Genomic DNA, 22,197 nt, shown 5'->3' on the forward strand with positions numbered 1-22,197 from the left:
CCATCCCCCTGTCACACAGACACACAAAGCAATCATAATCCTCTCCTCACCCTGAAAAAGACATGCTTCTAAAGCCAGAGCATTGAATAAATTTGAAGCCATTTCCTGTATTCTTTCTATAGCACAGATTCCGTGCCAAGACCATTGGTTCTGGACCTGTACCTCAGTGCACTGACTCTCTGGCTCACTCCAAAGATTTCTTGGTGACACAGGAGCAGTTAACTATACTATCTATTGAAGTACAATGATATTCTAATATTCTAACATAATGGGCAAGAGCCAAAATCAGGGTCAGCTTGACAGCAATGACCTCACTCATGACTTATCCAGTGTAGTCAGGTTGGGGTTGCTGTTGCTTGCATTTGATTGTCACCCACACCCATCACTCATTATCTTCTTGGAATCCTTCTCTCCTGAACACACAGACAAGAGGCAGTAACAGGAAAGCAGTAGACCTCTGGCAATGGCCGACATGAGAGCACTGAGTCTCTAGGAGGTTTTCTACTGGTGCTCTGGAGCTCCCTGTGAATGAGAGCACCAACTCCAACCCCCAGTAAATTATTTATTCCCAAAATACCTGAAAATCTACTCCAGGCCCGTCACTGCACTAGAAAGGTTAGAGGTACAAAGAGGAATTAAGTATGAACCTTATCCTTTAGCTGGTACAGTAAGCATCTTAACTAAGGAGTTGTTAGGGTCCATGGATGGGTTTCAGGGGCTTCACTCCCTTGAAGTTTTGTGCAAAATTTGATGGACATTTCTAGGTTTTTACAGTAAGAAGCTACTAGCTCTTATCAGATCAACAAAGGGCTCTGTGTGCCCCCAAGTTTATTAAATGATTAGTTTTCTCCACTGTAGTTTTTATATATTCCTATATTAAGAAGAGTAGTTCCTGCAATCCTGGATAAAAAGCGGGAGGTGAGAGGTGCTTTTGAGTAACAGAAGCATGCTTCTCTCCAGTTTACTGCCCCAACATCAACTTGCTGAGTGGTCAGTTATCAGACCCTAGTGATAGGGTATCACTGCCTCCATGGAAATATGTACCCTGTGGAAGATCAATTAGAGATGCTTTGACCAAACCCAAGGGCTGACCTTCATTTTCTGAAAATATAGTGTCATATGTCACTAATCCCTGTGACATCTGTGCAAGCATTCCAGTGTCTCTCCTACTGTGGCAGCAGGTTTAAAGCAAGTAAATTGAAGGTAATCAATTTGTAGTGCAATGCAGCCAATCCTACCCTTTCTGTCATCATTGTGAAGAGTACAGACTGCCCCATAGTGGAGTCTGTCACTGTGACTGCTGCTTTTGAAAATGTGGAGACAAAGGACTAGGTGGGCTATCTCATATCCAGTGGGCCACAATGTTTCTTTTTTATTAGGCTTATTGCAATTCAGAGTCCTGTTTGGCTATTTGTTATCTGATTGCATTGTGTACATACAATCTGTTTCTTAAAAATTTGAATTTAAGCAAATCTAAAACTTATTCTTTGAAAGTGTCTATTTCTTTTTGCTTTTGTTGTGGGAGAAGCATTTTTTTCTTTATTTATTTTTCTTCATTACCGAGGACCTGAGGGGAAAGTTTATCTGTAGGAGGCATCCTCTAAATCACTAAATAACTTTTACACAATTGTATAAGCTGAATCCATGTGTTTTAATCAGAAGATTAACTGTGGCCTAATTTCACAGGTATAGTTTTCCTGAGTTCAAAGAAGGTTAATTCCATACCTAAATTGGGATGCTTCTTTCTCTTTGTATGAAAAAACCTAATTATTTAGAGTAGTAAGTTTCTTACAGATAATTAACACTAGCAATGTTAATTCATTCACTTTTTAAAACATTGGTGTGACAAGTGAAAAATTTAGGCTGTATAAAACATGAGTTGTCTTCTATTTATTTTTTCTAATATTCTAAATCAATAACTATCTCTGTTGTAACTGGGTCATTACCAATAGAATAATAAAGAGTAGGAAAAATTAACAGTTAACTACACTGTGTGACTTCAGTTATATAAAGTTGATTTGGAGAGTTGTGTAAGCATTGTATAAAAGGAGCTCTGTTTGGCTTCTAAAATAATAGAAAATAATATCAGACAGCTATACAACCAGTGAAAATCTAACATGATAATGTAAAATATCCATTTAGTTTATGATGCTACATTTCAATGTACATTTAGATGATAATGGGAAAGCTGATTAAGGTTGGCCCAGTGACAATTTTCAGATAGCTGAGAAATGAGAAATATATTCTCCCCTTCGCAGCTTTATAGTTCATTGGTATGAATTAATAGGTTATTTTGCTGAAAAAGTGAGCCGGTGGTTTATGTACCAGGGTGTTTATATTTCCAATTCTAAACTACTCCTTTTTTTTCAAATCCCCAAGAATTTTACTCAAATAAAAGTTATATCACGCTACTTAACCATAAAAATGAATTAAAAAGTGGATTCTGTGCTTGTGGTCAGAGTAGCACAATACTTTAAAGGGTAGAGCCAGAGGAATTTCACATAGCACTAAAGAAGAACATTCTCCAAGTTAAGTCTGGCCACACAGATGGTAGAAATTACCAAAAACCATCTACTGCACCAAGAGAATATGGATTTTTTCCCTTCTTTATTCAGTAATTTTTTGAGAGTTGTGAATAAAGTGTGTGTGCGTGTGTGTGCAAACAGAACTTCTTAAAAGTAAGCTGCAAATAATTTTGCCATAGATATTCTCTTGATCTTTTAAAATACATGTGTACTCTCTTAAGATACCAATACCCTTTTCAAATCCAATTGAGCATCCAGAAGCATTCCTATTAACTCTGTGCTTTAATACAAAAGATGATCTTTCTTTAATTTTTTTTTAAGTTTATTCATTTTTGACAGAGAAAGACAGAGTGTGAGCAAGGGAGGGGCAGAGAGAGAAAGGGAGACACAGAACCTGAAGCAGGCTCCAGGCTGTGAGCTGTCAGCACAGAGCCTGACGTGGGACTCGATCCCACAAACTGCGAGATCATGACCTGAGCTGAAGTCAGACGCTTAACCAACTGAGCCACTCAGGTGCCCCCAAGAGGTGATCTTTCCATGGAACAATGGAAACTACCTTAGAGGAAAACAGTCTAATTGTCACATCTCATAGGCAATCAAAACAGAAAGGAAACAAATTGTGAATGATAGATGAGAAATATTAAGTTATGAATCTCCATCAATCAAGACATGTGATTAAATATTTGCCACCATATACAAAGATAGCTCCTTCCCACGCGAGATACAGAAGATGGAAAAGTTTTGTTCAACAAATTCATTCATCTATTCATTGAACAAACACATCATATTTGAAATATTTGCAAAACACACAAATGCCAAGGGGACTTCCCAGAGCTCGTACAGTCTCCGGGAAAGTTTATTTATTTCACCTTGCAGTCTCCTTGAAGCTCAAAAGAACTTCATCATCTATAACTGGGCAGAGGGGTCCACCTCTCTGTTTACTCAATCAATAAAAACTTGTTGAATATTTGCTATGTTCCAGGTACTTTGTGCGACTCGTAGGTCTACAAACTTTTCTACCATTCGTGCCTCCTTGCATCAAAAACACATATAAGATACACTGGAACATAAATGCTTCTGGGTGCTTGATTACCATAAGGTTCACTTGGAGCAACTTGTTTTTACTCCTTATCTTCCTAAATGTAAGAGTAAATTCTGAGCAAGGTTTGCACTCTCCTCCCCATCTTCTAGGCCACACCATCACCATCTTACCCATTACCACTCTCTAAAAATTATATTTTACTTGTTTTTTAATAGATAATACTTACTCCTGATGTAAAATACATTTAATATATATAATACTATATATATATATATATATATATATATATATACACACACACACACATATACACCTAAGTATATACACTTACACAAATTTAGGTTCCCACTGGTTCAGTTTCTCTGAAGAACTCTAATAAAAAGGGCATAAGCAATACAGAGAAAGACAGATACCATATGTTTTCACTCTTATGTGGATCCTGAGAAACTTAACAGAAACCCATGGAGGAGGGGAAGGAAAAAAAAAAAAAAGAGGTTAGAGTGGGAGAGAGCCAAAGCATAAGAGACTCTTAAAAACTGAGAACAAACAGGGTTGATGGGGGGTGGGAGGGAGGGGAGGGTGGGTGATGGGTATTGAAGAGGGTATTTTTTGGAATGAGCACTGGGTGTTGTATGGAAACCAATTTGACAATAAATTTCATAAAAAGAAAAAAAAGGCATAAGCATATACAAGCATACATTTGTATGTTGTAGCAATATTGTACATGTATACACAGTTTTACACAGAAAACATGCTATAACTATTATTTTCATCTACTTTTCACATAATGGTGTATCTTGGAGATCATTGTATATTGGTGCACATACAGAACTGCATAGTTTTCCATTATGTATTTGTTCAGTAATTTATTGAATTGGTCTCCTGTGAATGGACATTCAATATGTTTCTAAACTTTGCTATTACAAACAATGTTGTGGGAATATCTTTGTATTTCTCTCTCTGCCCCCCCCCCACACACACTTGCTCTCTCTCTCTCTCTCTCTCTCTCTCTCAAAAATAAGCATTTAAAAAAAAGAAGAAAGGATGTACTGACAGACCAGTGATGATAACTAATACTTACCTACGCTTTACCATGTTCCTGAGCTAGGCTGAGTACTTTCTCTGCATTAACTCATTTAATAATCACAAAGCCTTATCAGGCAGGAACATCTATTATGATTCCCTTTTTATAGGTAGGGAAAGAGAAGGAAGACACTAAATAACATGTCCCCATCACACAGCCAATGTAAGCCCAAGCTCTGGCTTTGGGAATTTATGCTCTTAACCACTCTGCTGGTTCACTTCCTAAAAAGAATAGATACATGAGCAAAGGAAGCACCAGTACCCAACTCTGAAAAAATGGTGGGTTTCTGGGGCTGCCTGCCATCAACTTGTTCTACAACAAGAGTAAGTTCCTTAGTAGACCATCCAACATGTGGAAGCTCTGCCATCCTCCTTAGTCCATAGGTTGCCTTGAACCAAGTCTGGCTAACCAGATGAATTAATCAAACATAGAAAATCTTGATAAAGGGAAGTTACAAATGCTTCAGTATATCAGCATAAGCCTATATACACTGATATCACACCTAAAGAAAACATCCAATTCTCTTAACTGGGCCCATCTGTATCTCAAAATGCCTTTTTTACTAATTGATTGATTCATTGATTGATTGATAGGAGGAAGCCTCATTCTTTCTGGTTTTTGAGTCCCAGCTTTATTTCTAGTCAGGTACTTTAACACCCCACTCTCAGCAATTCATGGAATCAATACACAAAATAAGCAAAGATATAAAAGAACTCAACAACACCATCAACCAACAGAATCTGACTGACATTTATAGAAAACTACACCCAACCCAGTAGAATATAGTCTTTTCAAGTAACCATGAAATATTTAACAATATAGACCATAGACTGGGTCATAAACAAACCCCAACATATTTAAAATAATTAAAATCACACAGTATAAATTATCTGACCCTAATGGAATCAAACTATGGTTGGGTTCAATCAGACTACTCAGCCAAGCAATATAATTCTATTTTTGCCTTATTTTGATATCATTTTTACCAAATATACTATTACCATACTATTTTTCATAGGCTGATTTACATCCAAAGTGTCACTTTTTAAAATCTCCTAAATAACCAAAAATATTTCTTCCAGCACTTCCTTGAAGAAGCTTGATATCTCACATAAATGATTCTTTCCTAATTTACAGTCTTTACACTTAATCTTTTCTTGCCAGAGACACCTTTATTTCTCTGTTCCCTACCCAAAGCAACCACAGTGTCAAGCATTAATCTGCCCTTCCAGATTAGACTCAGGTCACTGGCACCATTGTCTCTTGAGCTAAGTGAATTGCTGGCCTGGAGGTGGAAGGGAGTCCATAGCTCTCTGGGAGGCTGCCTTTAATCCCCCAGAGATGAGTTTACTCTGCAAGAAGAAAAATAGCTCCTGGAGAGCAAAAGTCAACAAGCTTTATCATTCTTCTTCCTGGGTTATTTTGCTATTGTTGACAGACTGTCTTAATGTCCCAGGATAGTTGTTTTCTGGATTTCTCTTACCCTTGGAATAAATGTCCCAGGATTTCATGGCTGTGTGGCCCCCGGAATGCATTAGCAATGCTGCCCACTAATATGCCCTAGGAGCATTCTCCAACAATATTCTTCCAGTGCAACAAGCACCATGGCCAAAACCCAACTCAGGAAGCACTCAGACACTGAGGAAGCCATATTTAGCTCTGTGAGGCAGATACAAAACTATTTGGACCATAGTCTACAGTAAAGTAGTCAACTAACAGGATCTTCTTGAAGCTCTTCAAAACCCTTCTCAAGAAACAAAGAAAGTATGGGTCCATATCACAGCCCACTGTAAGGAAATCATATACTTGTGTTTTTAATCCCCTATTCAGACTATTCTGGGCTCAAGTGTATCCCCCCACAGACACACTAAAATTCATATGCTGTTGTGGACTGAACTGTGTTGACCCAAAAATTCATATGTTGAAAGCTTAATCTCTAATGTAATAATATTTGCAGAACTTCTCTCCCTCTCCTCTCCTCACCCCATCCCTACTCCCCTGCCATGTGAGGACACAGGCTTCCTACAAGCCAGGAATAGAGCTCTTACCAGAACTCAACCATGCTACCATATTGATCTCAGAATTTCAGCTTCCAAACTGTAAGGAAATAAATTTCCGTTGTTTAAGCACTCAGTATTTTGTTATGGCAGTCCAAGCAGACAAAGACATATTTTGAAGTCCCAACTTCCAGTACCTCAAAGCATGTGATTGTCCTGGAGAAAGAGCCTTTAAAGAGGAAATTAAGTGAAATGAAGTCATTAGGGTGAGCCCTAATCCAATATGAGTGGTGTCTTCATAAAAAGAGGAGATTAGGAAACAGACATAGAGGGAAGACCATGTGAGGACACAGGGAAAAGACAGCCACATACAAGCCAAGGAGAAAGCCCTCAAAAGATACCAACTCTGCAAACACCCTGATCTTGGACTTCTGGTCTCCAGCATTGTGAAAAAATAAATTTCTGTGGCTTAAGCCACCCAGTCTGTGGTACTTTGTTATCGAAGCCCTATCAAAATTAATACTCAGGCTATCTGGGGAATGATTTTGGTATATTCCACATGTGCCAGCATCACAGGCCACAAAATAGCTCAAAACAATCATTCATTCAGAGATAATGGAGTACGAAAATGGTGGATGTGATAAAGAAAATATGAAGAAGGAGGAGGAATAGAACAGACAACCTGGAGACAAAGTGGAAATGAGGGCTAAGGCTTGGTGACCAGGGCAAGGTAGTGAGAGTACTGAGAGGGACCCAAGTAAGGTGAGGGCATGTGAGAGGAGACACACATAGGAGCACCTCTTCTCCACCCATGCAAGAATGATAAGGCAGGGGAGCACTGAGATGGAAGCACAGCATCCAGCTGAGGAGAGCAATAGAGGGGGGTCATCAGTGGGATGAACTCAGAAGCTGCTCTAGTCATAAAACTCCTCACCTGTCTACCTCCCTCCTTTCAGGAAGGTTCTAGCTTCTCTGAGCAGTAAGGGAGTAGTTCATCTGCCCTCTAACAAGAAGACACAGCTCTGGCATTAATGAAGTGAGAATGAAGTAATTATCTGGATAATTCAGACATCCATCACCATTTTCAACTAAAATGTTCAGGTTAAAAAAAGTGTAAGAGTCAAGAGGAATAGATTAATTTGAATTAATTGCCTCAATTTACCATTTTATATTGGACTTCTCCAAAGTAACTTATAAGGATGACCTTTAACTATGCTCATGGGTCAGCCAGTGATAGAGAATGCTATCAGCCATTCCCCTGAGGGACTCAAGTCCCAAGACCTGGTCTGGAAGGAGAGAACAGACACATTGTTTCACACTGAGTCATTCTCAGAGGATTTTCAGGGTGTGATGCAGTGTCTCATATTCTGGAGGGTGATCCAGGAGGATTAGCCATGCAAACACCATTATGTATGTACAGAACCAACATGGAAAAGAAGTAAGGTATGTGAGCCAGCTTCTCATGTATCTACTTGGGGAAAAGGCATGTAGAAGAGGGAAATTGCAATAAACAGCGTTTACATTAAAATCTCATCCAAAGAGCAGTGACCGCAGGTGTTTCCGCATGTATGTGCTTCCCCACAAGCACATTTCTTCAGAAATCTGAATGTTATCAAAAGCCTACCTTAGGAAATGCCACTCAGCCCTATCTCCAGCTCCGGCCATGAGTGCTACGGTATTTTCATGTTGCTTCTCTGAGCATCCTCTCTGGGAGACAGCTGAGGCTCAATAACCCCTGCCTTAATTCTTGAACAAATGCCATAAAGAGTTCTGGATTTCCTAATCTTCTCACTGAGATTCAAGATGATGGCGTACAAACTACTTGGGATTGGAAGAAAACCTGAGTTCTAGTTCAGCTAGTTATCAGCCAGGTGATCCTGGAAAGTCATTTAACTCCAGGCAGCTTCAGATACCTCACCTGTGACATACAGCATAAAACGCACAGGACAATTAGAAGAGTTAAAAGAAATAATGAATACCAAAGCCCTTAACAAACCCTCAAAGCAATGTGGAATGCAGCTCTTCTTAGTAAGACACTAGCTTCCCTCCCCAGTTAGAAGGCAACTTCTGTGTGTATGACCAGAGTCACCGAGATGCAACCTTGGTTTATTTGATCCTCTTACACATTCATAATTGGCCCCTACTTGCATAATGCAGACATTAGAACCTGGTGAGCTGCATGGAATTTAGCTCTGGCTTCCTTATTTATTTGTAAGATTGGTGGTTAAAATATCTACTTTGAAGATTTTTTTCTTTTGGAAATTAAATGAGATAATTTATGAAAGTTCACTATCATAAGGATTGGTACATTTTTGGTGCTTGATAAATATTGGGGTTTAAAAAAATATTTATACTTATATAACTATCATTTTGTTTGCACTCAGGAGCAGAGAGAGGACCATTCTCCCCCCCCCCCCCCCCCCCAGTGTCTGGCATACTGTTATCAATGGTCTGTTGGTTTATTTGTTTGAATAGTCCCTCTTCTTCTTTTTTTTTTTTTAAGAAAGGGGCAGAGAACCTATAATTTGCCAGCTTTCTTTTTTTTTTAATTTTTTTAATGTTTATTTTTGAGAGAGAGAGAGAGAGAGAGTCGGGGAGGGTCAGAGAGAGAGAGGGAGAGACAGAATCTGAAGCACACTCCAGGCTCCAAGCTGTCAGCATAGAGCCTGATGCAGGGCTCGAACTCACTAACCTTGAGACCATGACCTGAGCCGAAGTCGGATGCCCAGCCAAATAAGCCACCAAGACACTCCTGAATAGTCCCCCTTCTAACTCCCTGCCCCCACTCTCAACTCCCATTCTTCTCCTTCTCACCCCCAGAGTAACCATTCTAAGGTTCATTATGTCACTTCTTTTATTTATTACTAGTTTTGTTTAGTACTAGTTTTATTTAATACTAGTGTTATTTAATACTAGTTTATTACTATGTTTCCTTGTAGAACATGTTGAACTGTTTGGTGTGCAAACAAAAACTTCATTTCACTGGATCCTTTCTGCAGAAAAAGCAAAGACAGCTATCACAGCATTGTGGCATTTGGGACTCCACAAGGAGCTTTGGATTTCAGCCTCAGAGACCAAAAACATCTTTTTTTCCTACTGAAAAGACAAGGACTCAGGGCCTATCCCCTCAGGGACTGTGGTTCTCAGTCCCAGGTGACTGGTCACTGCTTGGAAAGCACCAGGGAGGAGCAGTACTCTGATAAGGGACTGATTCTGCTCATTGAGCAATAGGACTGATGTCATCTTCCCGGGGAACAGATAATGCCCCATGAGCAAGTAGCAGGAGAGGTTAGTCAGGGCCATGTACAAGCTCACAGAACCTAGACATTTCTAAAAATAAGGCTCAAAAGGAATCTCCTACATGCAGAAAAAAACTCTAAATGGATCACAGGTATAAATAGAAAACCTAAAACTATAAACATTTTAGGAGAAAATATAAAAGTTCATTTTCTTCACCTTGTTTTAAGTAACATTTTTTAGGTATGACACCAAAAAACAAGCAACAGAAGAAAAATAAATTTGACTTCATCAGAATTTAAAACTTCTGTACTTCAACCATCAAAAAAGTGAAAGGCACCCACAGAATGAAAGACTGTTTATAAATACTACATCTGATAAGAGACTTATATCCGGAGTATATGAAGAACTCTTGCAACTTAACAAACAAAAAGTCAAAACAACTCAATTAAAAAGTTCAAAGCCCAAAGGATTTGAACAGACATTTCTCTAAAGGACATTTCTCAAATTACCAATAAGAACATGAAAAAATGCCCAACATCATTACCCGTCATGGAAATACCAATCAAAACCACAACGAGATACTGCTTCACACCCACTAGGATGACTCTAACCAAAAAGACAGATAAAAATAAGTGTTGGCAAAGATGCAGAGAAATTGGAACCTTCAGATACTGGTGGTTGGAATGCACAATGGTGCAGTTACTTTGGAAAAGTCTGAAGTCTGGCTGTCCTTCAAGTAGAGTTAACTATATGACTCAGCAATTCTACTCTTACCTGAGGGAAATGAAAAGATATGTCATGCAAAACTAATACACAAATGTTCATAGCAGCACTATTCATAATAGCCCCTAAGTGGAAACAACACAAATGTCTGCCAATTGATGAATAGATAAATAAGCTGTGGTATATCCATCCAATGGAATATTATTTGGCAATGAAAAGGAATGAAATGTTACAATATGGATGACCCTTGGAAACCTTACGGTGGGTGAAGAGATGCCAGTCAAAAAGGACCACCCATTTTATGATTATATGTATAAAGTGTCAAGTATAAGCAAATCTAGAGGCAGGAAATAGATCTGTGGCTGCCCAGGGCTGGGTAAATGCAGATTTGAGGGAGTGTTGGCAAACTGGTGTGGGATTTATTTTTGAGGTGATAAAAACATCTAAAAATGTATTGTGGTAAAGGTTGTACAATTCTGTGAATATACTAAAAATGACTGAACTATCCTCCTAAAATGAGTGTGTATTTTATGATATGAATTTTGTCTTAGTAAAGCTATTAAAGAAGTCCCCTTCTAGGATAGCTCTCAGAACACTGAAGGTGATCATTATTTATTTTAAAGTAACTTTATTAAGGCTAAGTGCCCCAATTAAGAAAGAAAGAGAAAGAAAAGAAAGAAGAAAGAAAGAAAGAAAGAAAGAAAGAAAGAAAGAAAGAAAGAAAGAAAGACAAGGAACCCCAGATACTAAATGGCACATACTTTTACCTACTTTCTGTTTTGGAGACCAAGAAACCAAAGTAGACTGAGTTTTGGGGCTGGCCTGACTCCCCCACCTCCACTCCCTGCACTAATAGAGAGGAAGGAGGTAAGGTGAAGACATCAGACAATCTGGTAATTACTTGGTTTTGACTTCGGAATTGGTATGACAGTGTCAGAGCATCATCTATCCCCAGATTGTCACTCTTCTCAGAGAGCTTTCCCTGCAATGGATGGTCTGTGACCTGGACAGGGGACATAAACACAAGAGACATGAGATAGGGCTACAGAGCATTGTTGTCCATGTACAGGACCATCCGACCATCTGTGGATAAGCAGGCTGGGAGGCTTCTCTTTTAGGACTCTTAAATTGTTTGGCAGACTAGAGCATTATCTAATCTCACAAAATTGCACTCTTCAGGCAGTCTCCTGATGAGTGCCCAGGAATTCTCAGACTGTTGGGACACCTATATTGGGAGATGAGTAGGATTCAATGACCTTAATGGCCCTTTAAGCCCCCAAATCTCTATGATTCTATATAATTAGTTACATAACAATATTTATTCTGAATACAAATCCACAAAAAAATCAATTAAGTTTTCCACTTTTAATGGGCAGTAGATTATAAGGAAACATACACTGATATCAAAGATTCATCTGTATAAAACAATCTCCAAGCAATTTTATGTAGTCAACATAGATTTAATGCAATTAGAGTAGAATGAATATTATAGTTTATAATCTTGCCCTACCTCTGCCCTTGTGTTAGAAACTACAGCCACCACCACAGGTGTCTGGGCCTCAGTTTCTCTATGTATCTAGGGTCAGTCTTTTAAAATCTTTGTGTCTAATAGTCTGTGAATCCCTGCTCCTCCACTTCCCTTTAGAGCTCTGGACAAGGAGAACTCAGCCCAATACTCACAGCCTTCTATGCAACCTAGGGTTTGAATGGCATATGTACTATATTTAATGCCAAATATATACTGTGAAGTTTGTATAGTAACCCGCAGTTAAATCAAAGATTGAATTAGCCAGAAAGCTCAGTTCCTGGCCCTCCCCCCATCTACCCCCAGCCTTCTCCATGGACTCAGCTGTTTGTCTGGGTTACCAACCCTCAGGACATCATAGTCTCAGCTTCCTGCCACTGTTCTTCCAATGGTGCCACACAGTCCAATTACCAAATCCTGCCCACCATCCAAGATGCAGCTCAAGTCAGGACCTCTGAGACCCACAGACCACACACTGGGCACTTTATATACACTAGTTGTTAGCTGGGATGTTATTCATGCCTTCTCCTCATCTGTAAGCTCTCAGAGGACATACTGCTTATGACCTCCATAAACACTTGAGAATCAATGGCTCATGGTGAGGTGGCAATGGTGAGGTGCAGCTAGCCAGTGAGCCATCTGTTTACCATCAGCACTGGCCTCAGCCTTGTGAGGGCAGTACATTCCAGTCCTTAGTCCTGTGAGAACATAAAGAAAACTCAAGGGAAAAAAAACAGGTCAGTAAAAAGTAATTGACAAAAGTCAGCAAGAAGCCTCTCAAAGAACAAGCTAAGGTATATCTATGGAAGCTTATCTGAGGTCAAGGTAAGCTTATCTGACCAAAGACAAAGACTAACGTCAGACACCAGGAAGCACTCCCTGAGAACTGCCCAGTCCCTCTAGGAAGGCATGCACTCTCTTAGCTGGAAATCTGTTTGAAATGAGTGGAGCATTCTATTTCTCAGACACAAGAATGCAAGTCTTTACAGAGGTAGGTGGCCTCTCAGAAAATCCATCCTTCTCAATGATTCCGAATCCTCAGCTCCAGCCCCTAATCATGAGGTGTGAGCCCAGTGTAACTTATAAATTATTATTTTTTTAAGTTGCAGAGTCTTCACAGAATCAAATTAGTCAGAGCTGCAGTGGGCCTAAGAGGTCACCTAGTCCTGTCCACTCATCACACAGGTAAAGGACAGACAGTTTTTGAGACGGTCCCATGATCCTGCTTCACTTCTCTCATACCGATTCAAATGCACCACACATTCTGAATTAAGATATAGACACACGCAGGCAGCACCCAGGACTAAAAATGAAGTTTATGCATTATAAAAAAAATAAAAAAAAAAAAAAACAAACACCTGCCTCACAAGTACCATCTCACATTATAATCCTAGTATGTATTCCCTAACTAGCACCTGCCCAGCCTCCTACAAGGTGTTGGTGAACAGGAAAGACGAGGAATACAAAGGTGAAAACCACACACAGTTCCTGCCCTCCTAGCTTATCTCTCTGGTTGGCAAGGTAATAGGTTAACACATGAAAAATTAAAATCATATTATCGGGGAAAAATATAAGTTCAGGGCAACAGCAGAAGGTTTGTATGAAGGCTCTACATGACAGGTTGTTTGCAAAAGAAACTGAGAAGAGAGCAGGGTTAGAAGCTGTGAGGTCCAACTGGGCTGGACCCAGAGAAAGCTTCCTCCAAGTAGGTAGGGCAGCAGCCTGCCCTGGAAGGTGATTGGATGAGATGTGCATCTTCAAGGAAGTGGTAGTTCATACGCACAGAGCCTCACGGCAGGTAACACAGTGCTGACATCTGAGTTCCCTCCCTTGGGGAGAAATGCTACTCAACATTTTGACCTTATCTCTTGGATAGCAGAATAAGGGAGTGAGAAAAATTCTTTTTTTGCTTCCTAACAGGAGGTTAATCAGCCATCAGTAATGCCTTCATTTGGCTGACACTGGCCCATCCCACTACCTTCTACCTATCCCATCCACCTAAATGCAACCATGTTTTTCTTGACATTTCTCATTTGTGTGTGTGAGGTGGGGGGGGAGGGTGTGCATGGTGTGTGTGCACATATGTGTACAGACCATACTGGGCATGCATGGTTCCATCCACAACTCTTAAGGTTTACTTTCCAACTTCTGGGCATCAGTTGCAATTACAGTGCAGTCAGAGGCAGAAAAGAGATAGGCTAATTAGTCATTGTCAATACTGGTCCCTACTTTCCAGATGAGTTTTTTGAACAGCATAGCTGAGAATAATTTGTATCAGATTGTATTTCCTTGTTGTGTCACTGAGAAGATTTATTTGGCATCATGGTCACTGTACATAAATATCCTAGAAGCGATGAGGGGTATAACTGAATGGCACAGATTCATTCATTAGTATTCGTCAAATTACGTACTGAACATCTATACCAGTATGTAAATTGCACTGAACTCAAAATATTAAGTTTCTGGGGGCTCTTTAATAACTTCCATAGTGCCCTAAACTTGGCCAGGACTTTTCTGGTCACCTGCACATAAACAGAATGCATAGTTTCACTTCTAGAGACTACAACTGGAAAATTCAACATTATCTAATTCCTTGAAATTCCACTGGTCAGGTGGCTTTCTAATGGCAACCCAGAGCTCTGTGTTTACTCAGACTGATGGTTCACCCAAAGGGACTCTGCATTCATGAGCTGATAAATCACAGCCACTGGCTGGGATTAACCAGCCACATCTTTATGACACCAGAATGTGTCTCTGCTAGAGTCACTAGTCTGCCTGCTGTAGGGAGGCCCCCATTTGCCTCAGAAAGGGCAGTGATTTCAAACACTCAGAAATGTAAGGAATCATCAAGAGACAAAGGGATGCTTGGTCACAGCTATGCATAGCCCTCCTGGAGGCCCTGTTGTGTGCTTTTCCTCAGCCCTCATTTCCTATTTTTGTTCTATTAATCCCTGATTCTGTATACATCTTAGTTAACTAGTTCAATAGGTATGCTACAAATATACTTCCACTTTAATACACACATTAATAAATAAGTCACTCTTTTTTTTTTTTTCTTTTGGCCAGGCATCATGCTATCAGTGCAATTATTTACATAATTGTTTCATTTACTCCTCTCAAAAATTCCTAGGAGGAACGTAGATATTTTTAATCCTATTTTAGGGATGACTTAACAGAGTCACTTGCCCAAGGTTACAAACTTCACAAGAAAGCTAGGACTCAATCTCTGGACTTATTGAGTCTAATGCACTGTTTTCCTTCCTATCAGCTGACCTTTCTGGACCAGTATCTTTTCTGTTCATGAGTACAGTTTATGCCATAAGACTTCCTGAATCCTAATTCCATCTGAGGTCTCTACAAAAACTAGCAGATATCCTTTGAAACTTAGAACTTGTTAAGGAGAGGGAACTGAGAAATGTTTCACCCAAAGGAAAGGAATGAAGGGTGATATCCGTGATCACAATGAATGCTGCGTTTTCAAATAGCTTTTGACAAAAGATCTGCGTGAATTTGTAACTTAAGAAAAATCTACATATGAATCCTCCTAGTATTGCTGCCAGTGTAGTCAAGTCAACGCGATGATTCAACATTTGCTTGATGATGCTTGTGCACTGGACCCTGTCAGAGGATGAAGCCCCGCCCAGGGTGACTTTCCAGAGGAAATGAGGGAAATAAAGAAGTTGACCCCCCATGTTTCCAAGTCTTGGGCTTCCTTCTTTGGAGATGATGACAGCTCAGGAGCATCTAAACACCCCACGATTTTTCTCTGCATCCAAGATACCAGATCCATTTTTGATTCCCAAATCACAAAACTGATGTGGTCTGTGGACACTGACAGCAGTACAGTGACTTCATCTCTCACCTCCTTTTGGTTCTTAAGACCTAAATTTTTCACCCATCCTCTTTAAAGTGAAAACCCACTTCCAGAAATACTAACACCAGCTCCCGGTGGAAGGTCAGTCACAAAACAGTTCTGATCAAATGCTCAGAGAAATGGGGCTGGGGACGGATCCTTTCTCCAGACTTTCCACAATTCGGAGGCGCAAGCATGGCCAGCTGAGACTTTTAACCGTATTAACAGAGCACAGATGCAAAGCAGCTGAACCCCTGCAGGGAATTTAGCTGCCCAAGGAGTTCCTGGCTAAAGACAACAAAACACGAATGAGGAGAAATGTGGCCCCGAGTGCTGGGGACAACAAGGCAAACGTTGTTCCAGAAGGAACCCTTCTGGAACCATCCTTCTCACCACCAGAAGATCTCAACACTTCACAAGTAGTTTGTTCCACTTGAATGTACACAAGCACCAGCTCGCCACCATGAGCGCTAGTCTGAGCAGCACATGCTCATGCATCCAGTAGTCCCCTGTCGGGCCTTGGTGCTCAGGCCCCTCACTCTCACCCCCGCCCTGCACCCCTCCCGCAGTTACACCCCACGCACTTTCACAATCCTGACAGTCTACCTGCAGTTCTCAGCAGCAGTTGCCTGTCCGTGCATCTTGTCACCCCAGGCAGACTGGAGGTGCCTCGTGGACAGGCCAGTCTCAGTCGTCGGTCCATCCCCCCACTGTGCCAGCCCATCCACCCCGCTTTAGGATGGCTTCTGGGTCAGTACAGCCAGTGGTGCTGAGTAGCCATGCGGTGCGGCATTCCCCACAGCTGGGAGAGGAAGCGCACCTTGGCCAACCTCTCCTGTGGGAAGAAGGGAAGGATGTGTGGAGAAGGCTCTGGGGTGTGTAGGGGCAACACGCCCTGTCCATCCCCCCCCCCTCCCCCACCTCCTCTCCTCACTGGAGAGGAAACTCAGGAGCTGGTGCATGTAGGGAAAAGCCTTCTCTCCTCAATTTTCCAAGAAGATGGTGGGGGTGAGGCAGGAGAATGAGACCAGGTTCCTCAGAACACCCAGTCCGTAGCTCACCAGGCCTCCTTCCCCTCTCCCTCTGCTCCGCTCAGTGGGCTGAATCCCAGGCAGGTGACGCACAGCCACAGTACTGATGAACATTAGGGGCACCCTGCCAGGACAAAGTCCACCAAAATGAAAAAGAAAGGAAAACGTCCCAACCAAGAGTCTGTTACGGACTGGCTCTGGAAATAGCTACAAAATCAGAGCAGGGGGCAGGGAGCAGGGGTGGGCTCTGTCCACGTGCTCGGTCATCTCCTGAAGTCCCCGCTGGGCCGGGGCAGGCCTCTCAGGCGCCAAGCACCCCCGACCCAGGGCCCCACTCTAAGCAGGCCGGAGTAGAGGCCTGCCGTGGCCCTGGCTGGGTCTGGGCTCAGGCCCCCGGCCGGCCCCTCCTGGAGCTCAGAGGCCAGGCGAGCCCGGTGTGCAAAAGCAAACAGGCCCGGCTGCCCTTTGGACCTTTTGCAATTCGCCCGGCGCGCTCTCTCGAAGCCAGGGCGCTGCGGCCTGGGCGGGCGGCCCGGTATAAATGGGCCGCGGGCGCTGGCCGCGCATTCCTAGCTCGGGTGCGGGGCTGCTGCCTGCGGGTGCCCGTCCCTGAGCAGCCAGCCAGCCCGCCCGCCGGCCTCCCGCGAGGCGCAGCGAGGGAGCCGCCCACCCCGTCGGCATGGGCCCGCCGAGGCCCACGCTGCTGCTGCTGCTGCTGGCGGCCGCCGGCGCCTGGGCGCGTGAGTGGGGCGGGCCGGCGTGCGGGCGCGCGGGGCTGCGTCCTCGGGGAGGGGGCCGGGGGCGCCGGGGACCCAGAAAAGGGCCGGCGGGGCCTCATCCTAGCGCAGCACGGTGGGGGGGCGGGGAGAGCACGGGCTGGGGAGCGGGTTCTCCAGGAGCCGCTTCTCCTCTAAAAGCTGGAAGACCCCTGCGGTGCCCCTCCCGGTGAGACGCTGGGGCCCATCATCGGAAGACGGGAGAGACCACCAATGTCTTTCTCCTTTTCTTACAGAAGACGAGGTGCTGGAAAACGTCAGCCCCAGCTGCCCAAGTAAGGCGCTTCCCCACTGGGCAGGGAAGGGCGCCCCCACCCCCCAGCCCACCCTGCTGCACGCCAGCTCACTAAAATGCTGGGATGCTGGGATGGGTGTGCACTGCTCTGAGCCCCAGGAAGCCAGTTCCTGGGGCCTCTGCCCACCTCCAAAGGAGCTCAATTCTCTTCTCCTTGCTGTTCTATTCTGTCCCAAAAGCATGGCCTAGGGCAGGGTGGGGAAGGAACTGTCATGCTGTGGGCCCGTGGACACTTTAAAGAGACATCACCATCTGTTTATCGGTGGCTAATCATTAATTCGAAACATATGAGGGTGAGGAAATGCTGACTTTAACCTTTGTGCAGAAGCCAGCCCCCCGGTCCTTCATATTTACCTGACCTCTCGGGGTCAAAGGAGCTGGCCTTGCGGTGGTACTCAGTGTTTTCCTGAGAGCGGGAGGCTGGCCTCCGATGGGGCAGCACTGCCATCTTGTGTCCATCTCGCGTCACTGCATCTGTGCTCATGCCCCAAATGTCCTTTTTCTCAAATTGTTAGGCAAATTCCTCTCCAGCACGATGGAAACCTCCAGATACTCCTCCCTGAGGTTTTCTTAAGACAGATACTCCTAAAACTTAATGAACTCTGCCTCATGGATTTGTGAGAACCAAAAAAGAGCCACAGAATTGTGGTATTTTCAAGCTGGAAAGGTATTAGAGGTATTTGCTGGTTTCTCTTGTAGACTTTCTGAGCCCCATTGTTTAACGCTCCCCTCCTTTCACCTCAGAGGATACATCCAAAATACCATCAAATGTAAACATTATCCTCAATGAAACACAGTGGGGAAGTTAAATCTGTAAAGGGAAAGTATAATGCAGTCAATTAAAAATAATTTGAGTCTAGGCATACCTGGGTGGCTCAGTTGGTTGAGTGTATGACTCTTGATTCAGCTCAGGCCATAATCTCATGGTTCCTGAGTTCCTGCTTGGGATTCTCTCTCTCTCTGCCCCTGCCCCCCCCCCTTTCTGTCTCTCTCTCGCGCTCTCTAAATAAATAAATAAACTTGAAAATAATAATTTTAGTTTAATTACCATTTTTTATGATCTGGGCCACTGCCCTTCTCTTCCCAGAGTTGACTATCCTTGGGGGAGTTATCTGCTACGTAGTTGACCTATTTCTCCCCATTTTAGAAGGAGCAACTCGATTCAAGCACCTCCGGAAGTATGTGTACAACTATGAGGCTGAGAGTTCCAGTGGTGTTCCTGGGGCCGCTGATGCAAGAAGTACCACCAGGATCAACTGTAAGGTATGGAGGGAGAGGAGGAGCACCCGGAGGCACGGAGTCCACGGCTGAGCAAACCCAGCTTATGCTAGGACTGCTGTGACCTCAAAGTGCAGGGACTGGCCCTCAGTTTGCAAGTCAGCCACTTTGCTGAGTTGTCTGCCACAGAAAATTTTGCCAACCAGATTTATTTTTCCATTCGTTTGCAAGATGCCATTGGAATAGATATCTAGACTATCAGCATTGCAGGACGGTAGATTTAACATGATGAGAGAAGCCCAGTGGGTGAGCCAAGGGAGGTGGGCATCTCAGGAAAGCATTCTGGAGTGCAGTTTTGATACTCTAAGCCAAACAGTGTCTTTGCTAAAAGGAAAAAGAAAAAAAAAAATTAAACATGCAGTTTGTTCTTGAATAAAATTTTACCTGTGGTTCAGATGACTGTATTCATGCCCATGTTGATATGGAACGGATCTAAGGGCCACTATTGGGATTTGTGTTGGGGAAGAAAAGTCAGGCTGAGACATTGACCTCTTCTTTCTAGGGCCCCGTAGTCTGTGCTGTCGACTAAGGTAGCCATTAGTCACATGTGGCTATTTAAATTGAGTAAAACTTAAAATTCAGTTTCTTAGTCACCCTAGCCACATTTCAAGTGCCCATGGCTAGCAGCTTTTATGTCAGACAGCACAAATATAGAACATTTCCATCATTGCAGAAAATTCTTTAACAGTGCTAGATGACAACTAGGGATCTCCATACACGCCAGCTCTACGAGAAGCTCTGAAGAGGCCCTAATAGATAGATACAAACAATGGGGTCTGGGGCGGGGGGGGGGGGTGGTGGTGACATTAAGGAAACATTTGGTGTTGAAACCAATGATAGCCTGCTTCCTGCTTCCTGTTGGTCTTCCTCTTGCTCCCAGGCTTCATTCCCTCTAACCAGTCATGCCTCTTTAGAACCAATACAAAAATAAGTCCTCCTTTACATGCACAGGGGCAGACTTAAAAAACTTGGTACCTCAGAATGCAAAAAAGACCCAAAATCGGACTAAGTCTGTTGATTCATGGGGGACCCAGAAGGCATGTTAAAGACCCACGTGGCGTGGGGAGCAGGTATCACAGTCCCCAGTGGATTGCCTGTAGTGTCCTGATTAAAGAGTAAGGCCTGGGCTGTGGAGGGGCTCACATTCTTGGTGGAGAGTCTTCAGGTGCTGCTATCCTCTTCCCAGGTTGAACTGGAGGTGCCCCAACTGTGTAGCTTCATCCTCAAGACAAGCCAGTGTGCGCTGAAGGAGGGGTATGGCTTCAATGCCAGGGGGAAGCCGTTGCTGCACAAGACCAGCAACTCTGAGGAGTTTGCTGCTGCCATGTCCAAGTAAGGCACGGGCTTGTGTAAACTTCTGACTCTGGGAGTCGCTGCATGTATTGTGCATATACGTGTGTGTGTTGCATGTGTGTGTGTGTCCAGTGAGGGATGAATCTATGTGTTTATAGGAGGCATGTGTGTGAGAATAAGTATTTTATGTATTCACCACGGATCAGGGAATTGCTAAGTTGTCACAAAAATCAGAAAGAGGAAGCATTATTTACCCTCCCCTAGTGAAGTTCCCCTAATTATCATTTAACTGTGTTTCTCAAATAATTTCATGCTTTAAAACTCCTTGAGACAGGAACCTAGTGCTCTTCGTTGGGGAAGAGGGGGTCCAGCAGGATTTGTTGGTGTGGCTACTCATGGTGGTGCGGGGTCTGTTCAGCATGGAGACCAAGCCCAGTCTCTAGTCTAGAGCGTTCTGCTGGTGCACGCTGACCAGGCCATTCCTGGTGTTTACAGCTGGTGTGTCTTCTGACTGATCAATGTCTATGTGACACCAGTTGTTAAATATTTTGAACATCACCCCTGCCTCCAGTCCGAATCACAGCTGATGGTGTCCTAAGTGTGTGCAAATAAATACAAGCAGTGATAGAGGTTCGTTGATCTGGTAGCACCAGGAGCTCTCTTTCCATCTTCAATTTGTTACACATTAGACATGAAAGCCAGTCCTTCCTCTGCAGAGTAAGCCTTGAGGCTTCTGACTCCCACCAATAGTTTTTCTAAGACCTAAATGTGTATGAGGGAGAGGGATGCAGTGACAGGAGGGACTAGGAGTTACTTTTTGGTCCTTATCTCTCTCCGAACAAAAGGGACTCCTGCTCTTGATCACCACAAGGCTTTCCAAGCCCACATGGCTGTGTCTGAAACTGTCAGTGAGGATGTCGAGCTGTAGGAGATGTGCCTGGCCCCCTTCTCTTCCTGCTGACTTAACTAGAAAAGGTGCAGCCCTGAATCCCCAAAAGGGAGTCCCCAGAGGGAAGTCCCTAAGATCATAGTTGACATGGGCTTCAGACACGATCTGAGACCACATACGAGTGACTGCCCAACAAACATATGAGTAGAAGCTCAAATTCGCTAGTAGTCAGGAAGTGTAATTAAGGTAACAACAAGGTATTTATCACCTTATGCCCATAAGACTACAGAAATTTAAAACAGCTACAGCACTTGTTGCTGGCAGGCCTCCGAGGAAAAGTGTACATATGCATTGGTGGTAGAAATGAGAGCCGATAGTCAATAGCTATTATAATTAAAAATACTTATTGCCTTTGACACAGCAATTTCAAAACTCTGGGATTCTAGCCCGTGAAAAGAAAAGCAGTAGTATATGCATAAGGATGTTTATTTCAGTGTTGTTCGTGTGGGGAAAAAAAGATCCAGAAATAAAGTGAATGCCACTAAGTAGGAGAATGTCTGAATAAATTATATATAACCATAAAATGGGAATGCTCTATAGCTTTTAAAAAAAAAATCTGTTAGAGCTTTACCAAACGAGTCAAAGG

At 43.0% G+C, this 22,197-nt stretch overlaps 1 protein-coding gene across 1 annotated transcript in view; it reads left to right on the plus strand.

Moving 5' to 3' along the window:
- The first annotated feature begins 17,699 nt into the window (after nt 1-17,699).
- Nucleotides 17,700-22,197, plus strand: part of APOB (apolipoprotein B) — a 38,690-nt gene continuing 34,192 nt past the window's right edge. Inside the window, exons 1-4 of the mRNA XM_042982424.1 lie at nt 17,700-17,760; nt 18,033-18,071; nt 19,239-19,354; nt 20,556-20,701. Of these exons, the coding sequence (XP_042838358.1) occupies nt 17,700-17,760; nt 18,033-18,071; nt 19,239-19,354; nt 20,556-20,701 (362 nt within the window). The remainder of the gene's footprint in view (nt 17,761-18,032; nt 18,072-19,238; nt 19,355-20,555; nt 20,702-22,197) is intronic.

Source organism: Panthera tigris, chromosome A3 (assembly GCF_018350195.1).
Source record: "Panthera tigris isolate Pti1 chromosome A3, P.tigris_Pti1_mat1.1, whole genome shotgun sequence".
NCBI lineage: Eukaryota > Metazoa > Chordata > Mammalia > Carnivora > Felidae > Panthera > Panthera tigris.